At 56.6% G+C, this 18625-nt stretch overlaps 1 protein-coding gene across 2 annotated transcripts in view; it reads left to right on the top strand.

Annotated features, from left to right (window-relative positions):
* The window catches only part of col5a1 (procollagen, type V, alpha 1), a 551133-nt gene that overhangs the window by 444170 nt on the left and 88338 nt on the right, over positions 1 to 18625 (top strand). For both annotated transcript variants that reach the window (XM_072566092.1, XM_072566091.1), the window contains exon 40: positions 8504 to 8593. In XM_072566092.1, the coding sequence (XP_072422193.1) occupies positions 8504 to 8593 (90 nt within the window). The remainder of the gene's footprint in view (positions 1 to 8503; positions 8594 to 18625) is intronic.

Below are 18625 nucleotides of genomic sequence, written 5' to 3'. Positions count from 1 at the left end.
CAGCACTGACCCTCCGACAGTGCCCACTCCCTCAGCACTGACCCTCCGACTGTGCCCACTCCCTCAGCACTGACCCTCCGACAGTGCGGCACTCCCTCAACACTGACCCTGTGGCAGTGTGGCGCTCCCTCAGCACTGACCCTGTGACAATGCGGCACTCCCTCAGCACTGACCCTCCGACAGTGCCCACTCCCTCAGCACTGACCTTCCGACAGTGCGGCACTCCCTCAGCACTGACCCTCCGACAGTGTAACACTCCCTCAGCACTGACCCCCCGACAGTACGGCACTCCCTCAGCACTGACCCTCCGACAGTGCGGCCCTCTCTCAGCACTGACCCTCCGACAGTGCGGCATTCCCTCAGCACTGACCCTCCGACAGTGCCCACTCCCTCAGCACTGACCCTCCGACAGTGCCCACTCCCTTAGCGCTGACCCTCTGACAGTTCGGCACTCCCTCAGCACTGACCCTCCGACAGTGCCCACTCCCTCAGCACTGACTCTCTGACAGTGAGGCACGCCCTCAGCACTGACTCTCTGACAGTGCGGCACTCCCTCAGCACTGACCCTCCGACAGTGCGGCCCTCTCTCAGCACTGACCCTCCGACAGTGCGGCACTCCCTCAGCACTGACCTTCCGACAATGCCCACTCCCTCAGCACTGACCGTCTGACAGTGCGGCGTTCCCTCAGCACTGACCCTGTGACAGTGCGGCACTCCCTCAGCACTGACCCTCCGAGAGTGCGGCACTCACTCAGCACTGACCCTCTGACACTGCGGCGCTCGCTCAGCACTGACCCTCCGACAGTGCGGCACTCCCTCAGCACTGACCCTCCGACAATGCCCACTCCCTCAGCACTGACCCTCCGACAGTGCGGCGCTCCCTCAACACTGACCCTCCGACTGTGCCCACTCCCTCAGCACTGACCCTGTGACTGTGCTGCGCTCCCTCAGCACTGATCCTCTGACAGTGCGGCCCTCCCTCAGCACTGACCCTCCAACAGTGCAGCACTCCCTCAGCACTGACCCTCAGACAGTGCCCACTCCCTCAGCACTGACCCTCCGACAGTGCGACACTCCCTCAGCACTGACCCTCCGACAATGCGACACTCCCTCAGCACTGACCCTGTGACAGTGCCCACTCCCTTAGCACTGACCCTGTGACAGTGCCCACTCCCTTAGCACTGACCCTCTGACAGTACCCACTCCCTTAGCACTGATCCACTGACAGTGCGGCCCTCCCTCAGCACTGACACTCCGACAGTGCCCATTCCCTCAGCACTGACCCTCCGACAGTGCCCACTCCCTTAGCACTGACCCTCTGACAGTGCGGCACTCCCTCAGCACTGACCCTCCGACAGTGCCCACTCCCTCAGCACTGACTCTCTGACAGTGAGGCACTCCCTCAGCACTGACCCTCTGACAGTGCGACGTTCCCTCAGCACTGACCCTGTTACAGTGCGGCGCTCGCTCAGCACTGAACCTGTGACAGTGCAGCACTCCCTCAGCACTGACCCTGTGACAGTTCGGCGCTCCCTCAGCACTGACCCTCCGACAGTGCAGCACTCCCTCAGCACTGACCCTCTGACAGTGCTGCCCTTCCTCACCACTGACCCTCCGACAGTGCCCACTCCCTCAGCACTGACCCTCCGACAGTGCTGCCCTTCCTCACCACTGACCCTCCGACAGTGCCCACTCCCTCAGCACTGCCCCTCCGACAGTGCCCACTCCCTCAGCACTGACCCTCCGACAGTGCCCACTCCCTCAGTACTGACCCTCCGACAGTGCCCACTCCCTCAGCACTGACCCTCCGACTGAGCCCACTCCCTCAGCACTGACCCCCCGACAGTGCCCACTCCCTCAGCACTGACCCTCCGACAGTGCGGCATTCCCTCAGCACTGCCCCTCCGACAGTGCCCACTCCCTCAGCACTGACCCTCCGACAGTGCCCACTCCCTCAGCACTGACCCTCCGACTGTGCCCACTCCCTCAGCACTGACCCTCCGACAGTGCCCACTCCCTCAGCACTGACCTTCCGACTGTGCCCACTCCCTCAGCACTGACCCTCCGACAGTGCGGCACTCCCTCAACACTGACCCCCCGACAGTGCGGCACTCCCTCAGCACTGACCCTCCGACAGTGCGGCCCTCTCTCAGCACTGACCCCCCGACAGTGCGGCACTCCCTCAGCACTGACCCTCCGACAGTGCGGCCCTCTCTCAGCACTGACCCTCCGACAGTGCGGCATTCCCTCAGCACTGACCCTCCGACAGTGCCCACTCCCTCAGCACTGACCTTCCGACAATGCCCACTCCCTCAGCACTGACCCTCCGACAGTGCCTACTCCCTCAGCACTGACCCTCCGACAGTGCCCACTCCCTCAGCACTGACCCTCCGACAGTGCCCACTCCCTCAGCACTGACCCTCCGACTGTGCCCACTCCCTCAGCACTGACCCTCCGACAGTGCGGCACTCCCTCAACACTGACCCTGTGGCAGTGTGGCGCTCCCTCAGCACTGACCCTGTGACAATGCGGCACTCCCTCAGCACTGACCCTCCGACAGTGCCCACTCCCTCAGCACTGACCTTCCGACAGTGCGGCACTCCCTCAGCACTGACGCTCCGACAGTGCGGCACTCCCTCAGCACTGACCCTCCGACAGTGCCCACTCCCTCAGCACTGACTCTCTGACAGTGCGGCACTCCCTCAGCACTGACCCTCTGACAGTGCGACGTTCCCTCAGCACTGACCCTGTTACAGTGCGGCACTCCCTCAGCACTGACCCTCCGACAGTGCGGCAGTCCCTCAGCACTGACCCTGTGACACTGCGGCGCTCGCTCAGCACTGACCCTGTGACAGTGCAGCACTCCCTCAGCACTGACCCTGTGACAGTTCGGCGCTCCCTCAGCACTGACCCTCCGACAGTGCAGCACTCCCTCAGCACTGACCCTCCGACAGTGCTGCCCTTCCTCACCACTGACCCTCCGACAGTGCCCACTCCCTCAGCACTGTCCCTCCGACAGTGCCCACTCCCTCAGCACTGACCCTCCGACAGTGCCCACTCCCTCAGTACTGACCCTCCGACAGTGCCCACTCCCTCAGCACTGACCCTCCGACTGAGCCCACTCCCTCAGCACTGACCCCCCGACAGTGCGGCACTCCCTCAGCACTGACCCTCCGACAGTGCGGCATTCCCTCAGCACTGCCCCTCCGACAGTGCCCACTCCCTCAGCACTGACCCTCCGACAGTGCCCACTCCCTCAGCACTGACCCTCCGACTGTGCCCACTCCCTCAGCACTGACCCTCCGACAGTGCGGCACTCCCTCAACACTGACCCCCCGACAGTGCGGCACTCCCTCAGCACTGACCCTCCGACAGTGCGGCCCTCTCTCAGCACTGACCCCCCGACAGTGCGGCACTCCCTCAGCACTGACCCTCCGACAGTGCGGCCCTCTCTCAGCACTGACCCTCCGACAGTGCGGCATTCCCTCAGCACTGACCCTCCGACAGTGCCCACTCCCTCAGCACTGACCTTCCGACAATGCCCACTCCCTCAGCACTGACCCTCCGACAGTGCCTACTCCCTCAGCACTGACCCTCCGACAGTGCCCACTCCCTCAGCACTGACCCTCCGACAGTGCCCACTCCCTCAGCACTGACCCTCCGACTGTGCCCACTCCCTCAGCACTGACCCTCCGACAGTGCGGCACTCCCTCAACACTGACCCTGTGGCAGTGTGGCGCTCCCTCAGCACTGACCCTGTGACAATGCGGCACTCCCTCAGCACTGACCCTCCGACAGTGCCCACTCCCTCAGCACTGACCTTCCGACAGTGCGGCACTCCCTCAGCACTGACGCTCCGACAGTGCGGCACTCCCTCAGCACTGACCCTCCGACAGTGCCCACTCCCTCAGCACTGACCTTCCGACAGTGCGGCACTCCCTCAGCACTGACCCTCCGACAGTGTAACACTCCCTCAGCACTGACCCCCCGACAGTACGGCACTCCCTCAGCACTGACCCTCCGACAGTGCGGCCCTCTCTCAGCACTGACCCTCCGACAGTGCGGCATTCCCTCAGCACTGACCCTCCGACAGTGCCCACTCCCTCAGCACTGACCTTCCGACAGTGCCCACTCCCTCAGCACTGACCCTCCGACAGTGCCCACTCCCTTAGCGCTGACCCTCTGACAGTTCGGCACTCCCTCAGCACTGACCCTCCGACAGTGCCCACTCCCTCAGCACTGACTCTCTGACAGTGAGGCACGCCCTCAGCACTGACTCTCTGACAGTGCGGCACTCCCTCAGCACTGACTCTCTGACAGTGCGGCACTCCCTCAGCACTGACCTTCCGACAATGCCCACTCCCTCAGCACTGACCGTCTGACAGTGCAGCGTTCCCTCAGCACTGACCCTGTGACAGTGCGGCACTCCCTCAGCACTGACCCTCCGAGAGTGCGGCACTCACTCAGCACTGACCCTCTGACACTGCGGCGCTCGCTCAGCACTGACCCTCCGACAGTGCGGCACTCCCTCAGCACTGACCCTCCGACAATGCCCACTCCCTCAGCACTGACCCTCCGACAGTGCGGCGCTCCCTCAACACTGACCCTCCGACTGTGCCCACTCCCTCAGCACTGACCCTGTGACTGTGCTGCGCTCCCTCAGCACTGATCCTCTGACAGTGCGGCCCTCCCTCAGCACTGACCCTCCAACAGTGCAGCACTCCCTCAGCACTGACCCTCAGACAGTGCCCACTCCCTCAGCACTGACCCTCCGACAGTGCGACACTCCCTCAGCACTGACCCTCCGACAATGCGACACTCCCTCAGCACTGACCCTGTGACAGTGCCCACTCCCTTAGCACTGACCCTCTGACAGTACCCACTCCCTTAGCACTGATCCTCTGACAGTGCGGCCCTCCCTCAGCACTGACCCTCCGACAGTGCCCACTCCCTCAGCACTGACCGTCTGACAGTGCGGCGTTCCCTCAGCACTGACCCTGTGACAGTGCGGCACTCCCTCAGCACTGACCCTCCGACAGTGCGACACTCCCTCAGCACTGACCCTCCGACAGTGCGACACTCCCTCAGCACTGACCCTGTGACAGTGCCCACTCCCTTAGCACTGACCCTCTGACAGTACCCACTCCCTTAGCACTGATCCTCTGACAGTGCGGCCCTCCCTCAGCACTGACCCTCCAACAATGCCCACTCCCTCAGCACTGACCGTCTGACAGTGCGGCGTTCCCTCAGCACTGACCCTGTGACAGTGCGGCACTCCCTCAGCACTGACCCTCCGACAGTGCCTACTCCCTCAGCACTGACCTTCCGACAGTGCAGCGCTTCCTCAGCGCTGACCCTTCGACAGTGCCCACTCCCTCAGCGCTGACCCTCCGATGGTGTGACACTCCCTCAGCACTGACCCTCTGGCAGTGCGGCACTCCCTCAGCACTGACCCTCTGACAGTGCCCACTCCCTCAGCACTGACTCTCTGACAGTGAGGCACGCCCTCAGCACTGACTCTCTGACAGTGCGGCACTCCCTCAGCACTGACTCTCTGACAGTGCGGCACTCCCTCAGCACTGACCCTCCGACAGTGCGGCACTCCCTCAGCACTGACCTTCCGACAATGCCCACTCCCTCAGCACTGACCGTCTGACAGTGCGGCGTTCCCTCAGCACTGACCCTGTGACAGTGCGGCACTCCCTCAGCACTGACCCTCCGAGAGTGCGGCACTCACTCAGCACTGACCCTCTGACACTGCGGCGCTCGCTCAGCACTGACCCTCCGACAGTGCGGCACTCCCTCAGCACTGACCCTCCGACAATGCCCACTCCCTCAGCACTGACCCTCCGACAGTGCGGCACTCCCTCAACACTGACCCTCCGACTGTGCCCACTCCCTCAGCACTGACCCTGTGACTGTGCTGCGCTCCCTCAGCACTGATCCTCTGACAGTGCGGCCCTCCCTCAGCACTGACCCTCCAACAGTGCAGCACTCCCTCAGCACTGACCCTCAGACAGTGCCCACTCCCTCACCACTGACCCTCCGACAGTGCCCACTCCCTCAGCACTGACCCTCCGACAGTGCCCACTCCCTCAGCACTGACCCTGTGACTGTGTGGCGCTCCCTCAGCACTGACCCTCCGACATTGCCCTCTCCCTCAGCACTGACCCTCCGACAGTGCGGCGCTCCCTCAACACTGACCCACCGACTGTGCCCACTCCCTCAGCACTGACCCTCCGACTGTGCGGCGCTCCCTCAGCACTGACCCTCCGACAGTGCGGCACTCCCTCAGCACTGACCCTCCGACAGTGCGGCGCTCCCTCAACACTGACCCTCCGACAGTGCGGCACACCCTCAGCACTAACCCTCCGACAGTGTGGCACTCCCTCAGCACTGACCCTCCGACAGTGCGGCACTCCCTCAGCACTGACCCTCCGACAGTGCGGCACTCCATCAGCACTGACCATCCGACAGTGCGGCACTCCATCAGCACTGACCCTCTGACAGTGCGGCACTCCCTCAGCACTGACCCACCGACAGTGCGGCACGCCCTCAGCACTGACCCTCCGACAGTGCGGCCCTCCCTCACCACTGACCCTCCGACAGTGCAGCACTCCCTCAGCACTGACGCTCCGACAGTGCGACACTCCCTCAGCACTGACCCTCCAACAGTGCAGCACTCCCTCAGCACTGACCCTCCGACAGTGCCCACTCTCTCAGCACTGACCCTCAGACAGTGCCCACTCCCTCAGCACTGACCCTCCGACAGTGCGACACTCCCTCAGCACTGACCCTCCGACAGTGCCCACTCCCTTAGCACTGACCCTCTGACAGTGCGGCACTCCCTCAGCACTGACCCTCCGACAGTGCCCACTCCCTCAGCACTGACTCTCTGACAGTGAGGCACTCCCTCAGCACTGACCCTCTGACATTGCGGCGTTCCCTCAGCACTGACCCTGTGACAGTGCAGCACGCCCTCAGCACTGACGCTCCGACATTGCGGCCCTCCCTCAGCACTGACCCTCCGACAGTGCAGCACTCCCTCAGCACTGACGCTCCGACAGTGCGGCCCTCCTCACCACTGACCCTCCGACGGTGCGGCCCTCCCTCAGCACTGACCCTCCGACAGTGCGACACTCCCTCAGCACTGACCCTCCAACATTGCAGCACTCCCTCAGCACTGACCCTCAGACAGTGCCCACTCCCTCAGCACTGACCCTCCGACAGTGCGACACTCCCTCAGCACTGACCCTCCGACAGTGCGACACTCCCTCAGCACTGACCCTGTGACAGTGCCCACTCCCTTAGCACTGACCCTCTGACAGTACCCACTCTCTTAGCACTGATCCTCTGACAGTGCGGCCCTCCCTCTGCACTGACCCTCCGACAGTGCTCACTCCCTCAGCACTGACCCTCCGACAGTGCCCATTCCCTCAGCACTGACCCTCCGACAGTGCCCACTCCCTTAGCACTGACCCTCTGACAGTGCGGCACTCCCTCAGCACTGACCCTCCGACAGTGCCCACTCCCTCAGCACTGACTCTCTGACAGTGAGGCACTCCCTCAGCACTGACCCTCTGACAGTGCGGCGTTCCCTCAGCACTGACCCTGTGACAGTGCGGCACTCCCTCAGCACCAACCCTCCGACAGTGCGGCACTTACTCAGCACTGACCCTCTGACACTGCGGCGCTCGCTCAGCACTGACCCTATGACAGTGCAGCACTCCCTCAGCACTGACCCTGTGACAGTGCGGCGCTCCCTCAGCACTGACCCTCCGACAGTGCAGCACTCCCTCAGCACTGACCCTCCGACTGTGCCCACTCCCTCAGCACTGACCCTCCGACAGTGCGGCACTCCCTCAACACTGACCCTGTGGCAGTGTGGCGCTCCCTCAGCACTGACCCTGTGACAGTGCGGCACTCCCTCAGCACTGACCCTCCGACAGTGCCCACTCGCTCAGCACTGACCTTCCGACAGTGCGGCACTCCCTCAGCACTGACCCTCCGACAGTGCCCACTCCTTCAGCACTGACCTTCCGACAGTGCGGCACTCCCTCAGCACTGACCCTCCGACAGTGCCCACTCCCTCAGCACTGACCTTCCGACAGTGCGGCACTCTCTCAGCACTGACCCTCCAACAGTGTGGCACTCCCTCAGCACTGACCCCCGACAGTGTGGCACTCCCTCAGCACTGACCCTCCGACAGCGCCCACTCCCTCAGCACTGACCCTCCGACAGTGCGGCACGCCCTCAGCACTGACCGTCCGACAATGCCCACTCCCTCAGCACTGACACTCCGACAGTTGAGGAAGATGTTTATTGTCACTGAGCCATTGCTTAGATTGAACAGACACATGGAGGAGTAGGGGGTTTTGGTGTTGATATTGTTTCATTTGGAATGAGTTTGGATGGGGAGTGTTGACTCGCTCCCTGGTAGAGTTAGTTCTCTGTTGAGTGCCAGCTGCTGATTAACATTGTCGTTCCTCTCCATGCCCATCAGGGAGATCCTGGTCCTGCTGGCCCACCTGGGAAGGATGGTCCTCCTGGCCTCCGAGGATTCACTGGTGAACGTGGACTCCCTGGCCCCCTTGTAAGTAGCTCAATCTTCACTCGTTCATCTTCACTTCCCATTGTTCTCTTTCATTCTTCAATTCTTTTGTCCTTGCCTGTCAAAGACTGTACTCACCTCTATCTGGCTCATCACAATATCCTGCAAGATAATTACAAAGTAAGGTTCAATTCTGAAGCGTTACAAAATATTAAGGCATCAGCGATTTAGGTAAACAAGTGTCAGAGGTCGAGAGTAAAGCTTCCTGTGTCCTGTCCCTATCAATACTCGGGCAGCACAGTGGCTGAGTGGTTAACATTGCTGCCTCTCAGGGACCTGCAGGAGATGGGGGAGATTTTTCATGAATATTTCTCCTTAGCGTTTACTGAGGAGTGAATTATGGATGGTAAGGAAATAAGGCAAGCAAGTTGGGATATTTGGATCAGATACGTATTACCAGAGAGCAGGTGTTTGCAGCTTTAAAGCATATTAAGGTGGATAAATCCTCTGGGCCTGATCAAGTCCATCCTTGGATGTTGTGGGAGGTTAGGGAAGAAATTGCACAGGCCCTTGCAGAGATTTTCATTTCATCTTTAGCCAGTGGTGAAGTTCCAGAAGACTGGAGGGTCATTACTGTTGTTCCATTAGAGTTTTTCGAAGAGGATGGATGAAGGTAGGGCAGTGAATGTTGCCTGTACAGACTTCAGGAAGGCCTTTGACACAGACCTAGCCATGAAGGTTAGGTCGCATGGGATCCAGGGAGAGCTAACCAATTGGATTCAAAATTGACTCGACGATCAGAAGCAGAGAGAGATGGTTGAAGGTTGTTTCCCTGACTGGAGACCCCTATGAATAGTGGTGTGCCACAGGGGTCAGTGCTGGGACCTTTTGGTCTGGATGTAAATGTACAAGTTTGCGGACGATACAAAGTTAGGAGGTATTGTTGATAGCGAGGAATGTTATCAAAAATTACAGAGGGATCTTGATCAGATGGGGAAGTGGGCTAAGGATTGGCAAATGCAGTTCAATACAGATAAGTGTGAGATGTTGCACTTTGGAAAGTCAAACCAAGGTAGGACTTATTTGGTAAATGGTAAGGTCCTGAGGAGTGTTGCTCAACAGAGGGAGCTTGAAGAGTACATAGTTTTTTGAAACAGCATCACAGGTAGACAGGGCGGTGGAGAAGACTTTTAGCATGCTGGCCTTCATCCATCGAGGCATTGAGTATAGGAGTTGGGGCGTTCTGTTACTGTTGTATAACTCATTGGTGAGGCTGCACTTGGAGTATTGTGTACATTTTTGGTCACCTGTTATAGGAAAGACACAATTCAAGTGGAAAGAATGCAAAGATGATTTACGAGGATGTTGCCTAGTCTAGTAGGCCTGAGTTATAGGGGGAGGTTGGCCAGGATTGGACTTTATTCCTTGGAACATAGGAGAATGAGGGGTGACCTTGTTGAGGTGTATAAAATCATGGGGGGCATAGACAGGCTGAATGCAGACAGTCTTTTTCCCAGGGATAAGGAATTGAAAACGAGAGGGCAGAGGTTTAAGGTGAGAGGGGAAAGATCTGAGGGGCAACTTCTTCACACAGAGAGTGGTGCATGAATGGAATGGGCTGCGAGAGGAAGTGGTTGAGGCAGGTACAATAGCAACATTTAAAAAAACATTTTGATAGGTTTATGGAAGGGAAGGGTTTAGAGGGACGTGGACCAAATGTGGGCAATTGGAACAAGCTGAGTAAGTAGCATCATACAGTTTGGGCTGAAGGACCTGTTTCCATGCTGTATGACTCTAAGACCCGGGTTCGATTCCAGCCTCGGGCAACTGTCTGTGTGGAGTTTACACATTCTCCCCGTGTCTGTGTGGGTTTCATCGGGGTGCTCTTCCCACAGTCCAAAGGTGTGCAGGTAAGGTGGGTCAGCCATGATAAACTGCCGTAGTGTTCAGGATGTGCAGGTCGGGTGGGTCAGCCAAGGTAAACTGCCCGTAGTGTTCAGGATGTGCAGGTTGGGTGGGTTGGCCATGCTAAACTGCCCGTAGTGTTCAGGATGTGCAGGTTGGGTGGGTTGGCCATGCTAAACTGCCCGTAGTGTTCAGGATGTGCAGGTTGGGTGGGTTGGCCATGCTAAACTGCCTGTAGTGTTCAGGATGTGCAGATTGGCTGGGTTGGCCATGCTAAACTGCCCATAGTGGTTCAGGATGTGCAGGTTAGGTGGGTTGGCCATGCTAAACTGCCCGTAGTGTTCAGGATGTGCAGGTTAGGTGGGTTGGCCATGCTAAACGGCCCGTAGTGTTCAGGATGTGCAGGTTGGGTGGGTTGGCCATGCTAAACTGCCCGTAGTGTTCAGGATGTGCAGGTTGGGTGGGTTGGCCATGCTAAACTGCCTGTAGTGTTCAGGATGTGCAGATTGGCTGGGTTGGCCATGCTAAACTGCCCATAGTGGTTCAGGATGTGCAGGTTAGGTGGGTTGGCCATGCTAAACTGCCCGTAGTGTTCAGGATGTGCAGGTTAGGTGGGTTGGCCATGCTAAACTGCCTGTAGTGTTCAGGATGAGCAGATTGGCTGGGTTGGCCATGCTAAACTGCCCGTAGTGGTTCAGGATGTGCAGGTTAGGTGGGTTGGCCATGCTAAACTGCCTGTAGTGTTCAGGATGTGCAGATTGGCTGGGTTGGCCATGCTAAACTGCCCATAGTGTTCAGGATGTGCAGGTTAGGTGGGTTGGCCATGCTAAACTGCCCGTAGTGTTCAGGATGTGCAGGTTAGGTGGGTCAGAGCTGAAAATGTGTTGCTGGAAAAGCGCAGCAGGTCAGGCAGCATCCAAGGAACAGGAGAATCGACATTTCGGGCATAAGCCCTTCTTCAGGAATGAGGAAAGTGTGTCCAGCAGGCTAAGATAAAAGGTAGGGAGGAGGGTCTTGGGGGAGGGGCGTTGGAAATGCGATAGGTGGAAGGAGGTCAAGGTGAGGGTGATAGGCCGGAGTGGGGTGGGGGCGGAGAGGTCAGGAAGAAGATTGCAGGTTAGGAAGGCGTTGCTGAGTTTGAAGGATTTGACTGAGACAAGGTGGGGGGAGGGGAAATGAGGAAACTGGAGAAATCTGAGTTCATCCCTTGTGGTTGGAGGGTTCCTAGGCGGAAGATGAGGTGCTCTTCCTCCAACCGTCGTGTTGCTAACGTCTGGCGATGGAGGAGTCCAAGGACCTGCATGTCCTTGGTGGAGTGGGAGGGGGAGTTGAAGTGTTGGGCTACGGGGTGGTTGGGTTGGTTGGTCCGGGTGTCCCAGAGGTGTTCTCTGAAACGTTCCGCAAGTAGGCGGCCTGTCTCCCCAATATAGAGGAGGCCACATCGGGTGCAGTGGATGCAGTAAATAATGTGTGTGGAGGTGCAGGTGAATTTGTGGTGGATATGGAAGGATCACTTGGGGCCTTGGAGGGAAGTGAGGGGGGAGGTGTGGGCGCAAGTTTTGCATTTCTTGCGGTTGCAGGGGAAGGTGCAGGGAGTGGAGGTTGGGTTGGTGGGGAGTGTGGACCTGACGAGGGAGTCACGGAGGGAGTGGTCTTTTCGGAATGCTGATAGGGGAGGGGAGGGAAATATATCCCAGGTGGTGGGGTCCGTTTGGAGATGGCAGAAATGACGGAGGATGATACGGTGTATATGGAGGTTGGTGGGGTGGTAGGTGAGGACCAGTGGGGTTCTGTCTTGGTGGCGCTTGGAGGGGCGGGGCTCAAGGGCAGAGGAGCGGGAAGTGGAAGAGATGCGGTGGAGGGCATCATCGACCACGTCTGGGGGGAAATTGCGGTCTTTGAAGAAGGAGGCCATCTGGGTTGTACGGTTTTGGAACTGGTCCTCCTGGGAGCAGATGCGGCGGAGACGAAGGAATTGGGAATATGGGATGGCGTCTTTACAGGGGGCAGGGTGGGAGGTGGAGTAGTCTAGGTAGCTGTGGGAGTCGGTCGGTTTATAGTAAATGTCCGTATTGATTCGGTCGCCCAAGGTAGAAATGGAAAGGTCTAGGAAGGGGAGGGAGGAGTCTGAGACGGTCCAGGTGAATTTGAGGTCGGGGTGGAAGGTGTTGGTAAAGTGGATGAACTGTTCAACCTCCTCGTGGGAGCACGAGGCAGCACCGATACAGTCTTCGATGTAGCGGAGGAAAAGGTGGGGGGTGGGGCCAGTGTAGCTGCGGAAAATGGACTGTTCCACATATCCTACGAAGAGGCAGGCATAGCTGGGGCCCATGCGCGTGCCCATGGCTACTCCTTTGGTTTGGAGGAAGTGGGAGGATTGGAAAGAGAAGTTGTTCAGAGTGAGGACCAGTTCAGTCAGTCAAAGGAGGGTGTCAGTGGAAGGGTACTGGTTGGTTCGGCGGGAAAGGAAGAAGCGGAGGGCTTTGAGTCCTTCGTGATGGGGGATGGAGGTGTACAGGGACTGGATGTCCATGGTGAAGGTAAGGCGTTGGGGACCGGGGAAGCAAAAATCATGGAGGAGGTGGAGGGTGTGGGTGGTGTCCCAAACGTAGGTGGGGAGTTCTTGGACTAAGGGGGACAGGACCGTGTCGAGGTTCGCAGAGATGAGTTCGGTGGGGCAGGAGCAGGCTGAGACAATGGGTCGGCCGGGGCAGTCAGGTTTGTGGATTTTGGGCAGGAGGTAGAAACGGGCGGTGTGGGGTTGTGGGACTATGAGGTTGGAGGTGATGGATGGGAGATCCCCTGAGGTGATGAGGTTATGGATGGTCTGGGAGATGATGGTTTGGTGGTGGGAGGTGGGGTCATGGTCAAGGGGGCAGTAGGAGGAGGTGTCCGTGAGCTGGCGTTTAGCCTCAGCAATGTAAAGGTCGGTGCGCCAAACAACCGCGCCCCCCTTATGTGCTGGTTTGATAGTGAGGTTGGGATTGGAACGGAGGGAGTGGAGGGCTGCACGTTCCGAGGGTGAGAGGTTGGAGTGGGTGAGAGGGGTGGAGAGGTTGAGGCGGTTAATGTTGCGGCGGCAGTTGTCTATGAAGAGATCGAGGGCTGGTCAGAGGCCAGCACGGGGTGTCCAGGTGGATGGGGTGTGTTGGAGGCGGGAGAAGGGGTCGTCAGATGACTGTATCGGCGCTGCCTCGTGCTCCCACGAGGAGGTTGAACAGTTCATCCACTTTACCAACACCTTCCACCCCGACCTCAAATTTACCTGGACTATCTCAGACTCTTCCCTCCCCTTCCTAGACCTCTCCATTTCTATCTCGGGTGACCAAATCAACACGGACATTTACTATAAACCGACCGACTCCCACAGCTACCTAGTCTACACCTCATCCCACCCTGCCCCCTGTAAAAACGCTATCCCATATTCCCAATTCCTTCATCTCCGCCGCATCTGCTCCCAGGAGGACCAATTCCAATGCCGAACAACCCAAATGGCCTCCTTCTTCAAGGACCGCAATTTCCCCCCAGACGTGGTCGACGATGCCCTCCACCGCATCTCTTCCACTTCCCGCTCCTCCGCCCTTGAGCCCCGCCCCTCCAACGGCCACCAGGACAGAACCCCACTGGTCCTCACCTACCACCCCACCAACCTCAATGTACAGCGTATCATTCGTCGTCATTTCTGCCACCTCCAAACGGACCCCACCACCAGGGATATATTTCCCTCCCCTCCGCTGTCAGCGTTCCGAAAAGACCACTCCCTCCGTGATTCCCTCGTCAGGTCCACACCCCCCACCAACCCAACCTCCACTCCCGGCACCTTCCCCTGCAACCGCAAGAAATGCAAAACTTGCGCCCACACCTCTCCCTCCTTACTTCCCTCCAAGGCCCCAAGGGATCCTTCCATATCCACCACAAATTCACCTGCACCTCCACACACATCATTTACTGCATCCGCTGTACCCGATGTGGCCTCCTCTATATTGGGGAGACAGGCCGCCTATTTGCGGAACGTTTCAGAGAACATCTCTGGGACACCCGCACCAACCAACCCAACCACCCCGTAGCCCAACACTTCAACTCCCCCTCCCACTCCACCAAGGACATGCAGGTCCTTGGACTCCTCCATCGCCAGACCATAGCAACACGACGGTTGGAGGAAAAGCGCCTCATCTTCCGCCTAGGAGCCCTCCAACCACAAGGGATGAACTCAGATTTCTCCAGTTTCCTCATTTCCCCTCCCCCCACCTTGTCTCAGTCAAATCCTTCGAACACAGCAACGCCTTCCTAACCTGCAATCTTCTTTCTGACCTCTCCGCCCCCACCCCACTCCGGCCTATCACCCTCACCTTGACCTCCTTCCACCTATCACATTTCCAACGCCCCTCCCCCAAGACCCTCCTCCCTACCTTTTATCTTAGCCTGCTGGACACACTTTCCTCATTCCTGAAGAAGGGCTTATGCCCGAAATGTCGATTCTCCTGCTCCTTGGATGCTGCCTGACCTGCTGCGCTTTTCCAGCAACACATTTTCAGCTCTGATCTCCAGCATCTGCAGTCCTCACTTTCTCCAGGTTCGGTGGGTCAGCCATACTAAACGGCCCGTAGTGGTTCAGGATGTGCAGGTTAGGTGGTTTGGACATGCTAAACCGCCCATAGAGGTTCTGGATATGCAGATTAGGTTGGTTGGCCATGCCCGTAGAGGTTCAGGATGTGCAGGTAAGGTGCATCAGCCAACCTAAACTGCCCGTAGTGGTTCAGGATGTGCAGGTTGGGTGGGTTGGCCATTCTAAACTGCCCATAGTTTTCAGGATGTGCAGGTTGGGTGGGTTGGCCATGCTAAACCGCCCGTAGTGTTCAGGATGTGCAGGTTGGGTGGGTTGGCCATGCTAAACCGCCCGTAGTGTTCAGGATGTGCAGTTTGGGTGGGTTGGCCATGCTAAACCGCCCGTAGTGTTCAGGATGTGCAGATTGGCTGGGTTGGCCATGCAAAACTGCCCGTAATGGTTCAGGATGTGCAGGTAAGGTGCGTCGACCAACCTAAACTGCCCGTAGTAGTTCAGGATATGCTAGTTGTGTGGGTTGACCATGCTAAACTGCCCGTGGTGTTCAGGATGTGCAGGTTAGAGAACAAAGAAAATTAAGAAAGACAATTTACAGCCCAGAAACAGGCCCTTCGGCCCTCCAAGCCTGAGCCGATCTAAATGTACTGTCTAAAGCTATTGGTCAATTCCTTAGCATTTGTATCCCTCTGCTCCCCACGTACTCTGTACAGACGCATCTTAAATGAATCTACCCGTGCCTGCCTCTACCACCTCTGCTGGCAACGCGTTCCAAACGCCCACCACCCTCTGTGTGAAGTACTTGCCGCGTGTATCCCCCTTAAACATTTCACCTCTCACCTTGAAAGCATGTCCTCTCGTTATCGAATCCTTCACCCTGGGAAAAAGCTTGTCTTGATCCACCCTGTCTATACCCTTCAGGATTTTGTAAACCTCAATCAGGTCCCCTCTCAATCTCCTTTTTTCTCATGAAAATAAACCTAATCTACTCAACCTCTCTTCATAGCTAACACCTTCCATACCAGGCAATATCCTCGTAAACCTTCTCTGCACCCTCTCCAAAGCGTCCATATCCTTTTGGTAATGTGGCGACCAGAACTGTACACAGTATTCTAAATGCCGCCAAACCAATGTCTTGTATAATTTTAACATGACTTGCCAGCTCTTATACTGAATACCCCGTCCAATGAAGGCAAGCGTACTATATGCCTTCTTGACCACTCTATCCACCTGTGCAGCAACCTTCAGGGTACAATGGACCTGCACTCCCAGATCTCTCTGCTCATCAACTTTTCCCAAGGCTCTTCCATTCATTGTATAATTCGCTCTAGAATTAGTCTTGCCTAAATGCATCACCTCACATTTGTCTGGATTGAAAGCCATCTGCCACTTTTTCACCCAACTCTCCAGTCTATCTATATCCTCCTGTATTCTCTGACAGTCCCTTATGCTTTCTGCTGCTCCACAAATATTTGTGTCATCTGCAAACTTGTTGATCATACCAACAGTACCCTCTTCTAGATCACTTATGTATATTACAAACAACAGTGGCCCCAATACTGACCCCTGTGGAACACCACTGGTCACCTTTCTCCATTTTGAGAAACCCCCTTCAACTACTACTCTGTCTCCTGTTGCTCAACCAGTCCTTTATCCACCTCGCTAGAACACCCTGCACACCATGTGGCTTCACTTTCTCTATTAGTCTACCATGGGGAACCTTATCAAACGCCTTACTAAAGTCCATGTTAGATGGGTCAGCCATGCTAAACTGCCGTAGTGTTCAGGATGTGGGTGCCCATGGGAAATACAGGGTATCAGGGCTGGGTCGAGAAGTAGGCTTGGGTGGGATGCTCTTTGAAGAGTCAGTGTGGATTGGATGGGCCGAATGGCCTGCTTCCAGTACAGAGAAAGAACCCCCAGGGCAAGGACCACATGAGGTTAGTTCCACAGTAAAGCTACCTCTACACTGTCCCCATCAAACACCCCCTGGACAGGGATATCATGGGGGTTCGATTCCAAAGACAACTTTTCAACAGGGAGATATTAACATTTCAATTGCTCAACAAGCAAATCAATGGACGTGCTTAAAAATAACATGGGTTATTAGTGGATTATGTTTCAGCTGGATGAATGTATGTCAGAGCCTGTGTGTTTCCAAGTGAAGGAGTCAGACTGAATGAGAATGAGTGGGAGATGCTGTGCACACTCTTTAGGCACAGTGGCTCAGTGGTTAACACTGCTGCCTCACACCGACAGGGACCTGGGTTCAATTCCAGCCTCAGGCGACTGTCTGTGTGGGGTTTGCACATTCTCCCTGTGTTCGTGTGGATTTTGTCCCACCATCCAAAAGATGTGCAGACCAGGTGAATTGGCGGTGCGAAAATGCCCACAGTGTTAGGTGCATTAGTCAGGGGTAAGTGTCGGGTGGGGGAATGCGTCTGGGTGGGTTACTCCTTTGAGGAGCAGTGTGATCTGGTTGGGCAAAGGGCCAAACTGTCAGGCAATCTAATCTAATCTAAACTTCTTCCCCTTACAATAAGATACTGTCAATCGATGCAGGATCATTATCCCTCAAAAGGATTACTGGCACCTGGCTATGGATTTACAGATTACTGGGATCTGGTTTTAGGAGTTTAAGATTACAGGGATCAGGTTGTGGGAGTGAGAGATTATTGGGAACAGGTTGTGGGAGTGTGATATTACTGGGATCAGGTTGTGGGAGTGTGAGATTACTGGGATCTGGCTGTGGAAGTGAGAGATTATTAGGATCAGATTGTGGGAGTGTGAGATTACTGGGATCAGGTTGTGAGAGTGAGAGATTACTGGGAACAGGTTGTGGGAGTGTGAGATTACTGGGATCAGATTGTGAGAGTGTGAGATTATTGGCATCAGGTTGTGGGAATGTGAGATTATTGGGTTCAGGTTGTGGGAGTGTGAGATTATTGGGATCAGGTTGTGGGAATGTGAGATTATTGGGTTCAGGTTGTGGGAATGTGAGATTATTGGGATCAGGTTGTGGGAGTGTGAGATTACTGGGATCAGGTTGTGGGAATGTGAGATTATTGGGTTCAGGTTGTGGGAGTGTGAGATTATTGGGATCAGGTTGTGGGAGTGTGAGATTACTGGGATCAGGTTGTGGGAGTGTGAGATTATTGGGATCAGGTTGTGGGAGTGTGAGATTACTGGGATCAGGTTGTGGGAGTGTGAGATTATTGGGATCTGGCTGTGAGAGTGAGAGATTAATTGGCTGTAGTATGAGTAATTACATAGAACATAGAACAGTCCAGGTCCTTTAGTGTGCCGACCCTTTATCCTACTCTAAGATCAAACGAACCTACATACCCGTCATTTAAATACCATCCATGTGCCTATCCAAGAGTCTCTTAAATGTCCCTCATGTCTCTGACTCTATTCCCACCGCTGGCAGTACATTCCACACACCCACCACTCTCTGTGTAAAGAACCTCCCTCTGACATCTCCCCTCAACCCTCCTCCAATCACCCCCTTGTGATAGCTATTCCTGTCCTGGGAAAAAGTCTCTGGCTATCCACTCTATCCCTATGCCTCTCATCATCTTGTACACCTCTATCAAGTCACCTCTCAT

The sequence above is a fragment of the Chiloscyllium punctatum genome, chromosome 49 (assembly GCF_047496795.1).
Source record: "Chiloscyllium punctatum isolate Juve2018m chromosome 49, sChiPun1.3, whole genome shotgun sequence".
Classification (NCBI taxonomy): domain Eukaryota; kingdom Metazoa; phylum Chordata; class Chondrichthyes; order Orectolobiformes; family Hemiscylliidae; genus Chiloscyllium; species Chiloscyllium punctatum.
This window is presented reverse-complemented; position numbering and strand designations above follow the sequence as displayed.